Source organism: Prunus dulcis, chromosome 5, assembly GCF_902201215.1.
Source record: "Prunus dulcis chromosome 5, ALMONDv2, whole genome shotgun sequence".
Taxonomy (NCBI): domain Eukaryota; kingdom Viridiplantae; phylum Streptophyta; class Magnoliopsida; order Rosales; family Rosaceae; genus Prunus; species Prunus dulcis.
In genome coordinates this window covers 2,292,552-2,310,591 of record NC_047654.1, presented here as the reverse complement: position 1 = coordinate 2,310,591, position 18,040 = coordinate 2,292,552, and the positions used below count along the sequence as shown (strand labels likewise).

The window sequence follows — 18,040 nt, the reverse complement described above, 5'->3', positions numbered from 1 at the left end:
AAAACAGTTGGGAATTTTGTAAACTTTTTGAAAACTGACGGGGTTTTGGAAAGATACCATAATCCTCATGTTAATGTAAATAAATCTTTTTTTCTTTTTTTCTTTTTTGCTTCTATTTTTTTTTTATACAAGCGATAGTCTAAACCACATAGGAGGGGGATTTCACACACACACACACACAACTATAATGCCATGGGGATTCGAACCTAAAACCTTTGGTCTACAAGTAAAGGCCATTTTCCACTAAGCTAGACTTCGTTGGCTATTGTTTGCTTCTTTGATTTCTCTCTATAAGCAACACATACTACTTGTATGTTTAGGGATCATGTTGTAATTTTATTAGCATATAGATAAATTCTACACCATTTAATTTCTATAAACAAACCCACAAAAAACCCAGAAGGACAGCTGGTCCTATTGAATTTAATTTTGATTATTAAATTACTGTGATGCCCGTTTGAGTGTTTTTGATTTTTTTTATGAGGTTTTGGGGTTGGACTTGTGTTAAGAAATCGATGGCAGTTTTATAATTTATAGAAAGTTCGAAGCCTCTTTGTTATGTTGTAAATGAGTTTTGGGTGTGTTTCTAAAGTCCATTTCATTTAGGGTTTTTTTATTTTATAATTTGAACCCCTATATTGTGCATAATAGTGAAACTCCATAATTTTATTTCTTGTTAAAAAATAAAAAAACATGTAGGACACCTTTTTTGGTTCAAAGTGTTGTAGTAATTACGGTTTTCGTTTACTTAATAAGAAATTCTTATTCCATACAAATGCATAGAGGCATATATATTTGTCCCAGTTTGAGACCTCACACTGAGATCACCTAGGAAACTATAGCCTCACTAACAATACATAATAATAAGTAATTAATATGCTGTATTACATACACAATATAGAGCATCAGGCACGATTACTAAACACGTTGTTTTGTTCTCATGTATAAAGTTTTAAGTATTCATCCATGCGGGTGTATTTCACTTCTGGGTAAAGCTTTGAAGCTTCTTTTCCTTCTTCCCCGATTTCAAAGTTTGTCAGAGCGCCTTCATAGAACATGTGGTAGAAATGCCCCACTCCTACCTGGCCTGCAAAGTCCATACCTGAAATATGGTATTACATATATGAGATCAAAAGAAAGCTACGCATATAGAGATTAAATTTAATTTTCTAATACTGGCTAACCACACAAGCAGTTTAGAATGCCGATTTATTGACCATTACCGCCACAGCTCAACATCTTACAATTTTTTATGTTCATTTATGGATTACTTCAAGGTTTGAAATTTCAGTTTAGAGTTTATATTTGGTTCAGATCTTTGATTTTAGGCTACTACAACTCAAGAGTTCAAACCTAAAATCCGAATAATGAGTGAATGTCGATCGATCTACGCGTACAAAAAATCATAGAATTTTATTGTGTGGGCAGATAAAATCCATGAGTAGAGCTGATGATTAATCGACAAGGTTAACCATAGATGCAATTTGGTAACTTTCTTGATACAATAGATTTTATTTGCGTACCTTTCATAGAGGCAAGGAAGTCTTGTTCAGAAATGGAAATATGTTCTAGTTTCTTGCCTATTAGGTTCTCCCACATCTCGACCAATTGCTTTTGACTGAGTTCGTTTTCGGGTGGACGAAGGTACAATGTTTTGTTCAATGTTCGCGGATCATCTATTGTTTTGATTGTATATGCTGCGATGTCATCTTCCTCCAAAATAGTTACTGCACAGTACATGAAAAGCATAAACTAAGACGATTAATTCTATGTCATATATACTTAAATCATTGCTCTTGCATGCAGAAACAAATATAGAAGTATATATTTTCTATATATATTTTTAGACAGGTGATATTGAGCGAGAGGGAAATCGAACCTAGGACCTCGGATGCAGGGTTGAATACTCTTAACTACTTGAGCTAGAAATCCGTTGCTAAACATGTTCTATATATGAATGCCTATAGTGGTAAAAAGTGATGCTTAACTTAATTTATAAACTTTTACCTTTAGCGTTACCATCTCCATAAATAAGCACCTTTTCCTTTGGAGGGAAGAGTGTTCCCATCTGAGAAAGGTTGCCGGCAAAATAGCTGGCGAAGGCGGCGCCACATACATAAGTGAAAGGAATTTTAGCATCTTGTATTTCCTTTCTCACTATCATTTTCTCATCAAATGTAACTCTTCCAGGTTCAAGTGCATGTCCCATACGTGCTGGATCGAAACCGAACTCTGATGGCAAGAAACGCTGCACAAAAAAAACCAGTGAAACAAAAAGAGTAAGAAATACAGTGGTTTGTATCATACTTAGTGTTCTTTTAAGTATTTAATTTGGAAACATTTATATGTAATATTAATTCATTTTTTTCCTCTTTTAGGGTAGATTACTGAGTGAGGCGAATTAACGAGGACAATGAGCCTTTGTACCCAAGTATTGAACCGTGGTAAATTAAATTCATAAGTTTAGTATCAAATAATATTTAGGACTCACTTTGTTTCTTTTCATATTGAAGACTTGGAATATCACTATTAACCACCCACCACCCTGACCTTCGATACCCATAAGCCACTTTTTCTTTGATTCTCTTCCTTATCAGGAAAAAGTTAAACCACTTCTTAAGCAAAATCATATCATTTCTATTAATGGTAACTAGATACTTACAAGTGCCACCTGACACGAGCAATAATGAAAAATAATTAGAAGGTGTACTCCAAAAAAATGAAGGGTAGCTATAAAGATAGATAAAATATTGTCGCAACTGAGAGTTCGAAAAAACTTTTTGGTGTGACTGGAATACCGGTAGGTGAAGAAATTTTTGGTGTGAGCCTCACAATCAATCCGCTTATTTTATAACGTGTGTATATACCCTAAATCTCTTAAATATATCGATGTCATTGACCAATATTATAATACTTGGGTTTGTAACACCATATATTGGGGTGACGTTACAACCAATAATTTTGCCATCACATGATGTTACTAATCCATATGATATATAATATGAATGGACATCGTATTTATATTTTAGGTATAGGATATTAATAAGTTCAAAAAATTAAAACATGATGTGTAGTAACATGAGAGTGAAAACGCACACGGAGCAAATGAACATCCATCCATTCATTTGTAAATTGTATATATGCCTATTACACACATATATGATATTTTGGAGATCGATCACTAATACCTTAATATTTCCAGCTTCTTTGATAGCTTGAACAAGCTTGAGCTGCATCAAAATGTTGTGACTCCGATTATGAGCCCCAGACATGGGGCAGATGACAACATCAACAAGCTTGACAGCATCAACAAGGCTTTGGAAATCAGAAAATGAACCCTCCACAAGGTGAGCTCCTTGCTTCTTAAATCCCAAGAGCATTTCTAGCTTATCAACGTCGAGACCAATCTCTGGCCTTTGAAGGACATAGGTTGGGTGGCCTTGGGCTAGGCTTGCCCTTACAATCCTTCTCCCCACGTACCCAGTTCCACCTACCACAAGCACCTTGCTCTTTCCCATTTCGATCTTAATGTGTTTTTTCTTGCGAATGTGAAGGACTGAAGAGACCTATATTTATATAGACACTTCTCACTTGGTGGTGACCTATGTTTCCTTTGCAAGCTAGGGTTTGTACTTTTGTAATACAGTACAAGTTACTCTTCATCAACTAGTTGGTGGGCTAGCTAGCTATATATAGACTCAATAACAAAAACAGCAAAAATGTTGAATCAAATTTCTAGTGGTTGAAGGTGCACGAGACATATAGTACAAGGGTTTCGAACAATAAAATAAAATATATTAGTATTCCAGAAGTGGTTGATGTGCCTAAATATCACAGAAGTGGTTGATGTGTTAATTCAAGTTATGACCCTTACAAGTGCTCTGCAGGTTTCAATTAATTCATGGACTGTAATATTCACGTATTACGAATTTTAGTTTATTAGTATGATTTTGTGGTTAACGTAATAAGATGAAAACTTTCAGATCACATTGCAGCTAATGATTGATACATTGCATAATAGCTGTGATTGAAGTACTGTTAATAGCTCTGATTAAATCTCACAACTAATTTATTATTATTTTTCTGATAATTCTTTTACCACATCTCCTTCCTACATGCCCACTGTTGGGTAGTCTCCATACCCCATGTGCTAAAAATCTCTATGTCTCTTTCCACTACCTACTACTACTAGTTGTTGTTGGACGCTAAATCTTTTTTGGTCAATTGGGTGGATTCTTCGGAGTTAAATAATTGATGAGTCGAGCTTATTTGGCAACAAAGTCGTCCTTTTTAGTGTGAGCGCTTGTGTGGCGTGTTAGCTTTCGTTGTCGATGATGGTCGTGAAAGGAAAAAGAGTGGTATGATGGTGAGCGCCTTGATCTTGACTTCATCAATCAATTTGGGCCGAGTTAGGAACATTTTCTCCACCGCTGGGTGGTCCTTTGGAAATCTCTTAAACAATCGGCCATCCTCCCATGGGGCCTAAATCCAAATACCTCGAAAAATTAAAGGTGAATTTTCATTTTTTTTAGTGAAAATAAAATTATGGTGGACAATGATTATGGGTATTTCATCAAGTGACTTTGGATTGAGATCATTAAATTAAGTGTGTTTAATTTGAAGTTGGACAAACATGACCACAATACCCTTATGTGTGAATAATTACCAAAATATCCTTGTAGGCCCAAAACAAAAACAAATAATATTTATAAATAAATAAATAAATAAATAAGAAGATAAGAAGAATCCGAAACGTGGAGGGAATCAAACCATCCTCCTCCCATTCTTCCCCCATTGCCTCATTTCAAAGCTTCCATTATGAAGGGATGAGGATGAGTCACCTAGTCTAAGTGGTGAGACACCTAGCCTAAGGGATTTTTCTTGATGAAGCTAAGAACTAGGGGAGGTGAGTTGCTGGTAGGAGAGAGAGAGAGAGAGAGAGAAGAAGAAGAAAATTAAGAACAAGGAGAAAAAGAAGAAGATAAGAGAAGAAAAAATCTCTAAGGTGAGTCAAGTTTCGAACTTGTGTTTTTTAACTTTGTGTTCATGTGTTTTTAGTCCCTTAAAGAGTATTTTGAGTCTCTTGAGTGATGGGGAAATTGAATTGGAAGAGGTTGAATTTCTATTTTCGGGTTGGGTGGATAGAGCAATTTTTCAAGTGTGGGTATTGTTGATTTTGGTTTCATTTTGAGTTTTTGATGAGTTTAATTGATAGGTATGAAGTTTAGAAGTGTTTTAGAAGCCTTAGGAACAACTTGGAGGTGTTAGAATGGTTGGAAACAACTTTGAACCAAATCTGGAAATTTGCAGTCCGCGAGCCTCACTTTGGCTCTATTTTTCTCCCAATCCTTTGAGTGTTTGAGGAAGCCATTTGCTGTTTTTTAAACTAGAATTGGCAAGGAACAAAAAAAAGTTGGTTACGTTGAATTTGGTTTAGTTTTGATAGGTCCAACACAGGTGCAAAGTTTGGAAAAAAAAATCTGTTTTCTGCAGAAAAACCAGCCACGAGTCCAAATTTGGAGCTAGTTTTCTCCTTCGTTTTATCTCCGTTTTTAGTGTGGTTTGTTGGGTTAGAAACTAGAGTTATTAAGCTTCAAAACCACTAAAATTTTGCCCAATTTTGTTAAAGTTTGGCTGGTCAAAATGGCTCACAAAATCTGACATTTAAACTTAAAAATAGGGGAAGTTGCAGGATTTTTGGGGAAGACGATGAATAGTAACCGGAAACAAGCCCACTCTCGGCTCCGGCGAGTGGCGGCTGTTCCGGATGTCTCCAACACCCCATATTTTTGGTACAGTTGACTCAATTTCTCGATCTGAGTCCAATGGTATATGTTTTGAGTCAATCTGAGGTAGTACAAAGTATTATTTGTTGTGGGGCCCACGAGACCCAAATAGTAACTTTTGGATAATGGGTGTAGTTGACCTTGTTTCGGTGTTGACAGGGCATAGGACAGAGTTTTTGATTATTTTGGACGAGATTTGGCCTATTTGGACCCCGGGTTGGTCCTAGGGGCATTTTCGTCATTTTTACGCAAAATCTTTGAAATGCATCAGGTTGAGGTTGGTCTTAGGTGAAATAAAGTGAAGACTGCTCAATAATAGTTTGGATTTGAATTTGTTCAGGAATTGGATCAAAAGTGTAGATTCGACAACTCCGAGAATCTTCGAAGGGTAAATTTGGTACTTTAGCTAGCTTGACTTGAGGTAGGGTTTCCTGATTCCCAATGATTGGGCTATGTCACTTTTAATCTTGGTGCTTATATATAGTACTATAAATATGAATATTATTGTTGCTTTGCTCGGCGAATATTATTTGATGTTATGTGAATACTATTATTGATGTTTTTTCGTGGATTTTATTTGATGTTGGGTGAATATTATTATTCATGTGATGAAGCTTGCAATATTATTTTTATTATTTGTATTATTATTCAACAGAGATAAATGATGTTTTCGTTGCATTACATATGCATTATAAATACAGTGGTGTTAAGGGGGTGTATGTCGTTTGACGTGTATCTAAAGGGTGGGAGAAGGCCTTAGATATATATGAGTAAAAATGCGGAATACATTCAAGTGATGGGAGCAGAGCTTGAATATATTGAGGTGATGGGAATAGGGCCTCTAAAGAAAAGTGAAAGTTGAGAAATTCGTAAACAAAAGAAAAATAGGTTAAGAGACGGATGAGCGCTAGTTCATATTTTAGGGTATTCAAAGCTACATTGGTAAAACGAATGGTATGGGACATGTAGGCTTGTTGCCCTAAGATATGAATTAGTGGGATTAGAAGGGATTTTGTTCATGGCATCACTGCATATGCAAATTTATTTATCTAGTATGATTGCATAATTTCTATATCTTGCGTTGTTTGATGCATGACACTTTGATTAACTGTGGTAGCTGACCTTGAGGGGTTTGACGGAACTCTATTGGGCATTAGAATGCTCATACCCTAATAGATTGTGCATGATTCAAGGCGAAGTTTGAAGAAGCGGGTTTCAACCAAGCTACTAGGTTTTTGTTGACGATTTGTGTAATTAACATTTGTAAGTAGTCAACCGTTTGATAAAGATCTTAGTGTGTATTTAACTACGAGCTATACTGCGACTTTGATTTTGTGGTGTTAAGTAAATTTGTTTTCATTTGTGGCTCTCTTTCTCATCATATCATGGTTATAGGATTTTATTCTTATGACTATGGTATGACTCACACCCTGATTCGAGAATATTCCTTATTTTCGAATCGGATCATGATAGTCTAGGATTGATATGGACATTGGACCAACTCCAAAGTCGAAAGTGTTGGTGGCACTGTTCCAAAACATAAGTGCTAAGCCCATAAGTGGAGCACTAGCTTTAAGCTGGATGGTGCAGGTTAATGTGGCATGATAGATCCCATTATTAATTTAGGACTGTTTAACATGGGTTTCCATCCTTTTCACTCAGTCTAAGCCCATAAATGTTCACGCTTGTTTATTTCAACAAAAGGGAAGAAGTGTGTGTTGTGTAAAAACACCCCAAGACCTTGTCATTTGATGGATTATGCAATTACCACACACAAGCCACATAAAGATAAAGCACACACATCAACCGAAAAGTAAAAACACACACACACACACACACACACAAAGAACACAAGAATTTATAGAGGTTCGGCGTTGTGTCTACGTCGTCTTTGGTGATCCCCGAGAAATTCACTAGTAAGAAAGAACCTCTTTGATTACAATGAAGAATCCCCTTTACTCTCTCACAAACTCTAGCTTTCGTTTCTCTTACCCTTGGTTGAAACCCAATTTGATGCCTTAGTTTTTTCTCTTGCACTCGTTAGATTAAACCCTAGCACTAAATTGCCTATTTATATGTTATAGTACTTTAGTACAATCATACAAAGGAACAGGAAACTTAAAAGACCCCAAAATTAGGAAAAAATCTATTCTAATTCGCCACGAATCTGCGTTGGATTCGCACCTCCCACTCGAACGCCTATGTTTGCTCGAGTTTGATCTCCTCCCCATACATTAAAATAGTGGAGCATCAGCCTTATGCTGGATGGTGGAGCTTAATATGGCATGATAGATCCCATCTTAGATTTAAAATCATTCATTAAAAATGGAGTAATCTATTGACCCAAAAATTATGTCAAAACTTGTGTATAAAATATAATGTCACTAATCCACCCCCATTTATAACAATAGATAATACGTGTTTAATATGCTGTATTACATACACAAAATAGCTGCAAGAAAGCTGTAATATCCTTCATGAAAGTGATCACAAGATAAATGTATTCTTTGAGAAACTATTATTAAACACCTTGTTTTGTTTCTCATGCATAAATTTTTAAGTATTCATTCATGCGGGTGTATTTCACTTCTGGGTAAATCTTTGAAGCTTCTACTCCTTCTTCCCCGATTTCAAAGTTTGTCAGAGTGCCTTCGTAGAACATGTGGTAGAAATGCCCCACTCCTACCTGGCTTGCATAGTCCATACCTGAAATATAGTATTTCATAAGGTGTGAAATTTCTGCTTAGAGCTTGGATTTTAGGCACCACAACTCAAGAGTTAAAATTTAAAATCTGAGTAATGAGTCAAAGTCTGATCGATCTGCGCAAAAATAACCTAGGAATTTTAATGTGCTGATCAATGAAATCCATTCAAGGAGCTGATTGATTGGCGAGGTTAACCATATATAGATGCAACTTGGTAACTTTCGTGCATTCAATAGATTTCATATGATATCATGCGTACCTTTCATAGAGGCAAGGAAGTCTTCTTCTGAAATGGAGATATGTTCTAGTTTCTTGCCTATGAGGTTTTCCCACATCTCAACCAATTGTTTTTGACTGAGTTCGTTTTCGGGTGGACGAAGGTATAATGTTTTGTTCAATGTTCGCGGATCATCTATTGTTTTGATTGTATATGCTGCGATGTCATCTTCATCCACTATAGATACTGCACGGTACATGAAGATGATCAACAAAGATGATTAATTCTATGTCATATATACATAAACCAAAGTATCTATATACTATTAGCCTGCATTATAGTAAATGCTTATGGAGGTGAAAAGTGGTGTTTTAATTTAATTTATTAGTTTTGGCGTACCTTTAGCGTTACCATCTCCATAAATAAGAACTTTCTCCTTTGGAGGAACGAGTGTCCCCATCTGTGAAAGGTTGCCGCCGAAATAAGCAGCGAAGGCGGCACCACATACATAAGTGAAGGGGATTTTAGCATCTTGTATTGCCTTTCTCACTACCATTTTTTCATCAAATGAAACTCTTCCAGGTTCAAGTGCATGTCCCATACGTGCTGGATCAAAACCGAACTCTGATGGCAAAAAACGCTACACAGAAAAAGCCAGGGCAGGAAAAAAGTGACATATATGAGTTCGTAATGAGTATGTTAATTTGATCACGAGTCACGACCAAAAATATCAAAAATATCATTCACAGTTCTTATTCAGACTAAAAAGACAAGTCTGACTCCTATAAAAAACACTTTCACTTCCTCAGCATAAATTGGCTGAGGCATTTAAAGTCGCGCGCTCTTATTACAATATTCTTCTATTATAACAATAAAATCAAGGGAGCTGATTTTCTCTTCCCCTTTTTATTTATTGACACTCCTTTTACTTGGAAATTATATGTTCCCACTTATCTTTTATTCACTTACATTCCCTTTTTTGTTATAGTAAAAAGTATTGAAAAAAACAAAATGGAGTATAAATGGAGAAAAAGGAAGTGGGAAAATGAGCACCCTAATATCAGTTGTGTTTTCAAATATTGAAGTAGACCCTAATTAATGAAAAAGTTAAACCACTAATAATTAAACTAAGTTGTTGTGACAAAAAAAATATATATAATTAAGCTAAATCATCAACGCGGTCTAACCCAATGGTAAAGAGCCTTAACTTGAAGACCAGTGATTTCAAATTCAAATCATCATAACACCTTGATAGTTTGTATATGAGAAACTCCGTCCCCTGTAGTTCAGTTGCATTTATATGAAACAAAAAAAGATAAATCATATCATTCATATCAATAATGAAGAAAAAAAGGTGCTCCTCCATAAGGACCTATACGGGGAAATAAAGCTGTCTTACCAGATTATTTGAAACGTTTTTTATGTGACGTGACACTATTACACAAAGAAATGTTACAGTGTGACCATCCTGTTGTAATTGGTACTACCAATCCCCTCAGAATGCGTATATTTATTAATTAATGTCATCCAACTAACATTTGAGTTAATTAGTAACACCACATATTACACACCCAAGAACTTTTATGTCATGTAGTGTTACTAATCCATGTGTTATTATATGAGTGCAAAATAAACAAAATCCTGTAGAATAACATGAGAGTAAAAACCTTTTGAGAAACAAAAAGCACATAGAGCAATTGTCCACCCTTGCTTAATTCATGTATATATCCCTAATACAAATAGGATCTTTGGCCACAGGTTGTTTGTGACTGACACTAGCACTGGCCACGAGTGTATCCATGACTTATATGAAGCTTTTCTATTAGTGTTTGTACCTTAATATTTCCGGCTCTTTTGATAGCTTCAACAAGCTGGAGCTGCAGCAAAATGTTGTGACTCCGAATATGTACCCCAGATATGGGGCAGATGACAACATCAACAAGCTTGATAGCACGGACAAGGCTTTCCAGATCAGAAAATGAGCCCTCCACAAGGTGAGCCCCTTGCTTCTTGAACGCCAAGAGCATTTGGACCTTATCAATGTCAAGGCCAATCTCTGGCCTTTGAAGAACATACGTTGGGTGGCCTTGGGATAGGCTTGCAGCAACAATCCTACGCCCCAGGTACCCAGTACCACCAACCACAAGCACCTTGCTCTTTTCCATATCAATCTAATTGTACCACTTTTCCCTCTGAATGTGTATATATATATATATATATATATGCGATAGACACAAGAAGAAAAACATGGACAAAAATGTCGAATCAATGGACTACGTCATGGACTACAATGTTCCACGTATATGCCAAACGATGACATTGCACCAGCAAAGCTAGTCTAACCTAACGATGACAAGACAAATCCCACTCCAGGAAGGCAACAATTTTCTTATAAAAAATATATATGACCAATTTTTACGTAATGTCATCTCAAAGCTTGGTATGCATTAAACACCAAAAAATAAAAAAAGAAGAAAAAGTGAAAAAAAGAAGAAGGAAGAAAGCAAGAATTGTTATAAAATGAATTGGAATATGTGCGAATATTGAGCTGCACGTAAAGTAGATGAGACACAGCATTTAACGAGGTTCGGCTATGCCTACTTCCTCGGAGAGCAGCAGCAGTAACTTTTCCACTATATAAAATAATAGGGCTACAACTTTAGTATTTACAATATGTGTGGCTCACTGAATTTTCTCTCTTGAAGAATTTCTCTCTGCTCTCTTTCATTTCCACTCACTCACCCTCTTTCTTCCTTCTCTTCCTCTTCTCTAAGCGCACTCTTCTACTGATGGAGGTATCTATTTATAGGCCAAAGACATTGGCTGTTCACTTCACAAGCATTTGGCTTCACTCGAATAATTGGCAGACAAGCATCATTAATATTCTTCAATCAATTGGGTAGTGGGGCTTGCCATTTTGGGATCCACATTGTTGACTTTACAACACTCCCCCTTGGAGACCACAAATGATATTGTTGCATCATTAAAGACTTGCTTGGAGAAAACCTAGTGAGGTAGAAAACTGATGGAAGGAAGAAAGAAGAGTACAACAATCAGTATAGCATACTTCTGGATGCTCCCCCTGATTAATATCTCCCCCTGATGTCTTCATGACTATCTTTTGGAGTGAGAATCTTTCGGAGTGAGTGGAGGATGTAGCCATTAACAATTCTCGTAGTTGAGTAAGTAAATATATTTCCAGTGAGCTATCTCTATGTAAATCATAGAAATTTTCAGAGTCCGCGTTTCCAACAAAACCTGGGCTATTTGTAAGTTCACTTGAAAAGAATATGCCCGTACATGGTGTTATGCGGAGATAGCATCAAATATGCCTCACATCATCCCAAAATGATGGTGATGGAGTTGAGCTCTATCTGGAAAATACGATGTCCGGTCCAATATACTTCCGGAAAATCCTTAAAGTGCCCAACGGATAATCCTCATAAAAATGCTTCAATACTTTCTTAGTATAAGCAAGAATCTTGTTGGCATAATGCTCGATCTTTAAGTCGAGACAAATATTTCTTGAACTCTTCAAGAGTTTCAATATGTTGCAAACATATTATAATCAATGTACTCACTGAGGCAATTTATGCGTATTTAGAATTGAGTAGGTTTTGTGCTTCAGGCACATGTCCTTTAGGGACTTGCTTCATGCAATTGCAATCCTTTCAGGGATTTTGTTTAAGCGATTAAACTTTATGACACATTATATAGCTTTAACCCTGCTATTTATACATCTTTAGGGAATCACTTCTGGTGATATGCTCCGTGCATTTAATAACCCTTAAAGATAACATGTTGGTCTCCGTAAATGTGCAATAAAGGGGCACAATTGAATCTGTAAATATGGAGAAAACCCAACATTCCTTGTTTCTGCCAGAAACATTGTGTCATACAAAGTAGGTATATTCCCTTTTATTCCGAACACCCAAGTATAACTTTCAGTATTAACATCTTTTGGGGTTCGTACTGTGGGTTTGTTCTTTCACGTTCATTCTCATCTATAATGGAATTGCCTCATTCCATTTTGGCCAATGATATTGTCGACATTTAATAATTGAACGTGGTTCCAATCAACACAGCCCATTGATGATTTGAGTAGCTACTCCAAAATCAAAATTTGTCATTCATCAATTCATGATCCCACCATTCTCATGTGCATGCGCATGCATCAATTATAAGCATTTCTTTGCTTTTGGGTACCCAAGCCACTTCAGGGGGCTTTTATGATGTGAGAATGTGGATTATAACCTCCAATGGAGCGTTATTTTATAGTAGGGCGTGGATAATCTCCATTTAGGGAGTTGGAACATTTAGAACCCATATATCTGTCATGCTGCAGGCATGCCACAGATTAATACATACATGTCAATTAATTTCTGGGACTTTAACCCATATAATTTGCTACGCATTAGGCGTGCACAATATCAATATTGACATGTTAAAGGATTGTCCTTTCGGGACTTCAATCCATATCATTTGCTACGCAACAGGCGTGCATCATATTGATCACTGCTATACCCATATTTTGTTCTTATGGGACTTTAATCTGTGCAGTGTATTATCAATGTATCCAACTTGCAATCTGTAAAATTTGCATTAATAATTCATGGATACATACAAGCCATTCTTTTGGAACGGACTTATCTCCCCATTTGGTTACCTTTCAAGATAAAATATCAAATAAGTATATAAGCATAAAATAACACAAGTATTGCTTACATCCTTAGGTGGGAGAAACTTTTCTCAAGTATCATTCAAGCTCGTATCGGCCCAGTAAATATAATGTAGCGCTTGATGATCTAGTTATATCCTGCAAGAGCAAAAATCACAATTCTTTTGCCTCTGTCAAAACAAATAACCCTCAGAGTTAGGATCACTTCATGGATTCTTTCTTCAGATGTTCATTCTAAAGAAATAAAATCCCTTATGAACAGAGAGTTATAAAAAGAGAAAAAGATACAAAAATTGTGATATTGATTGCAAGATAAGGTAAGCAATCAAGGAAGGAAGCTGGTGGGAGCAGACAACAAGCTCTCATTTCTCCTAGTCTAGAAGGACCTCAGGAGATTAGAGCATAAGGTCGCCTTCACAGTTCCCTGATGTAGCGGAAACGTGATCAGGGATAGTCTCGCTTCCTGAATGGATGATCAGAGATAGTCTTGCTTCTCGAGCATATTGAGTGCTCACTGATAAGAAAAACAAGTAGATATCGCATCACTAGGTATGGAGAAAACTGGATGTCTTCTGCAAAGAAAATTTCGTTAGTAACATATTTATACACAAATAAGAGGAATAGGTAGAACCAATGAATTTCAAATTAACCATAGGAAAATTGCGAGATTCTCGGGGTGCTTTTGAAAAAGTAGCTCCGTGAAATCCGCAAAGCAAGATCGGCTTTGACGAAAATAATACTTGAAAACGCCGAAAGTGCCGACAAACATTATTAGAGGCCGCGTGAAGTTTTGGAATCTGGGAAAGAAAAAGATAATATGGGGATCTGAGAAGATATTGGGATCCTGGAAATGTTGCCACATTTTCGTCTATAGATATTGCCTTTGCAAAACTTGATTGGAGCAACTGCGTTTCAACTCAACTTCCTTCATTTTCTGAAACTTTAGTTTTTCTAAGACTTTCTTCGAAACCTTCTTAAAATGGCTTCCTCTTCTTCCTGCCCAAATTATTTCAATTTAAATGATGCTCCCACAACAACCAATGACGCCAAAGTTTGGCGTCCATCCTTTGTATCCCAAAATCGTCATCTCACAGTTAATGATTCTGTGATGATGAATGATGCTACTGCTGTCATAGTAGCTAGGAATTTCATTATTCCAATGGATGAAATGCTGTTGACAGGGAGGTCTGAGGAAGAGGCTATTGATGACTCAATGGCTTTTAGCATTCAGAGTGCTGCTTCTGTTTCTAACATGGCTGATCGTTTGCGTGCTAGAGCAAACGAGGTTCAGAAGCTAACAACTGAAAATTCGTCTCTTCAAAGAATGCTTCATGAGTCTCAACAGGAGGTTGAGAAACTTAAAGAAGAGAATAATGCCTTGTTGAAACTGGTGAGTTCGTACTCCGTTGATACACTGAGAAGGCTAGACATGCTGCAGGTCTCCAATGAAAGAATTTTGGGAGACCATGAGAGGCTCATGGCTAAGCTTAAGAGGCGTCGTCCTCTTCCTTCAGAGGCTTCCAGAACATAATGTAATTTTATAGATTTTACAGGGCCTGCACCTTCATTGCAGGTGGAAAAAATCTATCTGTTGTATGCTCCTTTCCTGTTATAATAATTGCGCACATTCTTAAACTTGCACCTGTGGTTTTTACGTCTTTTCAAAATGACGGTTTGGAACCTTGTGCCTTATAGGTTCAAATAACCACATCGACTCTCCCAAATTTCATATTTCAATGCATGTGAGCCCGTAACTTTTGGCCGGGCTAAACACAAACTCAGAATTTATTCGCCCTTTTCAAATGGACATGAAATATGAATTGAGTAAAAATCATGATAATATGGCAATATAGTAGTGAAGATTATTAACTACTATCTACCCAAAACCTCAGGTTCAGGATTTCTCACATATTTGGATCTATGGGCTTCTGGCCCAGATATAACAAAATATGTGGGGGAGCCTCAATTCATCATTTGAGGTTTATCCTGATATTATCCTTTTCACGGTGTATTCTTAACAACTGGAATTCACAAAATATATTTCTTCCTTGAGGTGTCGATTGTAACAGAATCGAACTTTATTAAATTCATTATTTTCTTATGCCAAAGAAATATGTGGTGTACCACAATTTGCAATAATACCTCAAGGGTTGCCCATTAACTATAGGAACTTCAAGTTCTCAATATTGTCAGATTTTGAACTTTATGCCAAAATCACATATTCTCATGGTATGGACATTTTTACAATTTTCTATACATATTTCGGGATTTCAAGCCCTTACATAAGTGTTCATATTTTGAGGAACTTCTGGCATCTCATTTAATTGCTCATCCATGAGTTTAAGGAACTGTATGTTCCCTTGTATATAGTGAGGGTTTACCAAAAATGGTTAATATTTATGCATACGTAACTATTCATGTATACGATACTATTCATCAAGTCATGAATACGTATCTATTCATGTGTATAGTACATTTGCCAGTACACTTATAATTTATGCGTACGGCACTTTTAACCAACACGGTACTGTTGCATCATCAAGGAACTCCAAGTCCTTATTTACATGTCAAGGATCAAGGATCTTCAGGTCCGATCACTTGTTTACAAATATAGTACCGGAGAGATTGCCAGCTCTCATATCATTATTATCATCAAAGATCTTCATGTCCTGATGTAATTGTATGATGAGGATCAAGGAACTCCTGGTCATGATCTGCATACTGTAAAAACTCATCATACCGCACAATTAATCCATAAAATAAATTGCTTGTAAATCAATTGATGGTAAATAAATTGATGGTATGGACGATAAACCCACACCATACTTTAAATAAAATTAAATGTGCGGTAAAGTAAATTGCTTGTTGTATGGACGTTAATCCCGCAAAATATCTTAAATAAAATTAAATGTGCGGTAAAGTAAATTGCTTGCTGTATGGACATTAATCCCACACCATACTTTAAATGAAAGTAAATGTGCAATAAAGTAAATTCATAAAGTATGAGGGTTAATTCCACATCATATTTAATAAAGTAAATGTGCTTGTATGAGCACTAATTCTACTCCATACTTTTAAATAAAAGTAAAGGCGTGGACGATAAACCCGCACCACCCTTTTAAATAAATAATGTCGTATGGATAATAAACCTACACCATACAGTAAATAAAATAAATGTGGAAACCACCACTAAAAATATAGGAAGTGAAACCGTCTAGTTTTATTAGTGGTTAGTAATAAGAAAGCAAATAAATATAATATATAATTATATATATATAAGATAACCATATATAAAAGTAAACAATAATCGAATGATAAGGATGTGTTCTGTGCATATGCATGCTCCCAATTGCATATGTTCTTTTCTTTTTGCCAATATAATATATTAAACCAAAAACAGCTTTCCAACATATCTTATCACACTACTACAAAAAGTGAAAAGGACGACCAGAAAACAACGATGGTCTAAGTGAAAACCGTCGTGTTTTTTAAAAAGACGACGGTTCTAAAAACACCGTCGTGTAATACCACCTTAGACAACTAAAAATGGAGATTCAAATGGTTGTTCAAAAACAACGACGTACCTAATTAAACAACCGACGTCTATTTGAAACAGATTTCCGCAGTGAAAAATCAAAGCCAACAAAGAACGGCAGAAGTTATGAATCGACCGACGTAGAAAGTAAAGACGACGATTTCAATAAAAGCCGCTGTTTTTACTCATAAAATAAAACGACGAGGTTTTCGTATAATACGCCGTATAATTACAAACAAATCCACGGCTTTAAAATACAAAATATCGCCGTATTAAATTAATGTACAACGACGTAAAATATAAATATATCGACGTCATTCTCGTATAGTTCTACGACGTTATCTTTAAATCATACTATAAAATTTAACGTCGTATTTATTCATTTTATACGTCGTACCTTTAATTTAAACCGTCGTCTTAATAAGAATTTTTGTTAACAATTTTTTCTTTGATTTTCTTATCCTACGTCGGTAGATCTACTTAATGACAAGAATTGAAATAACCACGACGGTTTATATAGAAAACCGCCGACATAATCAGATTTTTCTGAGAACCCAAGGGTTACGAAATCGTACCAGCAAAATCTATTTATAATTTCCTCGGGTTAGTAATATTGCGTCGTGTTAGTTTACAAATTCTAGAACATTAATTTCCCTCATTTTAAATTTCCTCGGGAAAGAAAAATTTATTTATCACGCTTTGTAATTGAAAACTAAAACTGAAAGAATTCTGGAAAAAAAAACTCTATTTATAATTTAAAAATAAAATCCACGTCGGTTGTATTACACTTAACGACGTTTAACAAAATAATCTACGTCGGTAATTATAAATCTACCGCCATCTTACCTTAATATAGACGACGAGAAAAGACGACGGTATAACAAAAAACCGTCGTTGTTTCAGTTTCTTTAACAGTTTGGTCCTTTATCTTTCTGCAGGACTTGTATAGTTCAAAGCATTAACAATGTCTTCATCATATCTCCCAGCAACTACTGATTCGATTGCTCATGCTTTAGAGGCCATTTGAAGCCATTTCTATTCTTTATCGCATTCTTGAAACCCATCTTCTTCTTCTGAAATTCTACGGATAAAGGAAGAGGCTATCACAAATCTGACGGA

At 36.0% G+C, this 18,040-nt stretch overlaps 2 protein-coding genes and 1 long non-coding RNA gene across 4 annotated transcripts; 1 reads left to right on the top strand and 2 right to left on the bottom strand.

The window, feature by feature from the left end:
• Nucleotides 1-705: 705 nt before the first annotated feature.
• LOC117627184 (isoflavone reductase homolog) lies at nt 706-3,552 on the bottom strand. The gene is made up of 4 exons (XM_034359129.1): nt 3,189-3,552; nt 2,008-2,248; nt 1,524-1,727; nt 706-1,102 (listed from the first exon to the last, which is right to left on the bottom strand). The coding sequence occupies exons 1-4, from the start codon at nt 3,516-3,518 to the stop codon at nt 939-941; spliced, it is 939 nt and encodes a 312-aa protein (XP_034215020.1). The 5' UTR covers nt 3,519-3,552; the 3' UTR covers nt 706-938.
• Nucleotides 3,553-4,768: 1,216 nt separating this feature from the next.
• LOC117627189 lies at nt 4,769-7,095 on the top strand. 2 transcript variants are annotated; one of them, XR_004585745.1, is made up of 3 exons: nt 4,769-5,005; nt 6,127-6,207; nt 6,904-7,095. It is a non-coding gene; the product is annotated as an uncharacterized LOC117627189 (long non-coding RNA). The 2 variants fall into 2 exon arrangements; XR_004585744.1 differs by having other exon boundaries at nt 6,127-7,095.
• A 1,072-nt stretch (nt 7,096-8,167) lies between these two features.
• Nucleotides 8,168-10,873, bottom strand: LOC117627185 (isoflavone reductase homolog). Its single transcript, XM_034359130.1, has 4 exons — nt 10,544-10,873; nt 9,108-9,348; nt 8,751-8,954; nt 8,168-8,492 (listed from the first exon to the last, which is right to left on the bottom strand). The coding sequence occupies exons 1-4, from the start codon at nt 10,871-10,873 to the stop codon at nt 8,329-8,331; spliced, it is 939 nt and encodes a 312-aa protein (XP_034215021.1). The 3' UTR covers nt 8,168-8,328.
• Nucleotides 10,874-18,040: the final 7,167 nt, after the last annotated feature.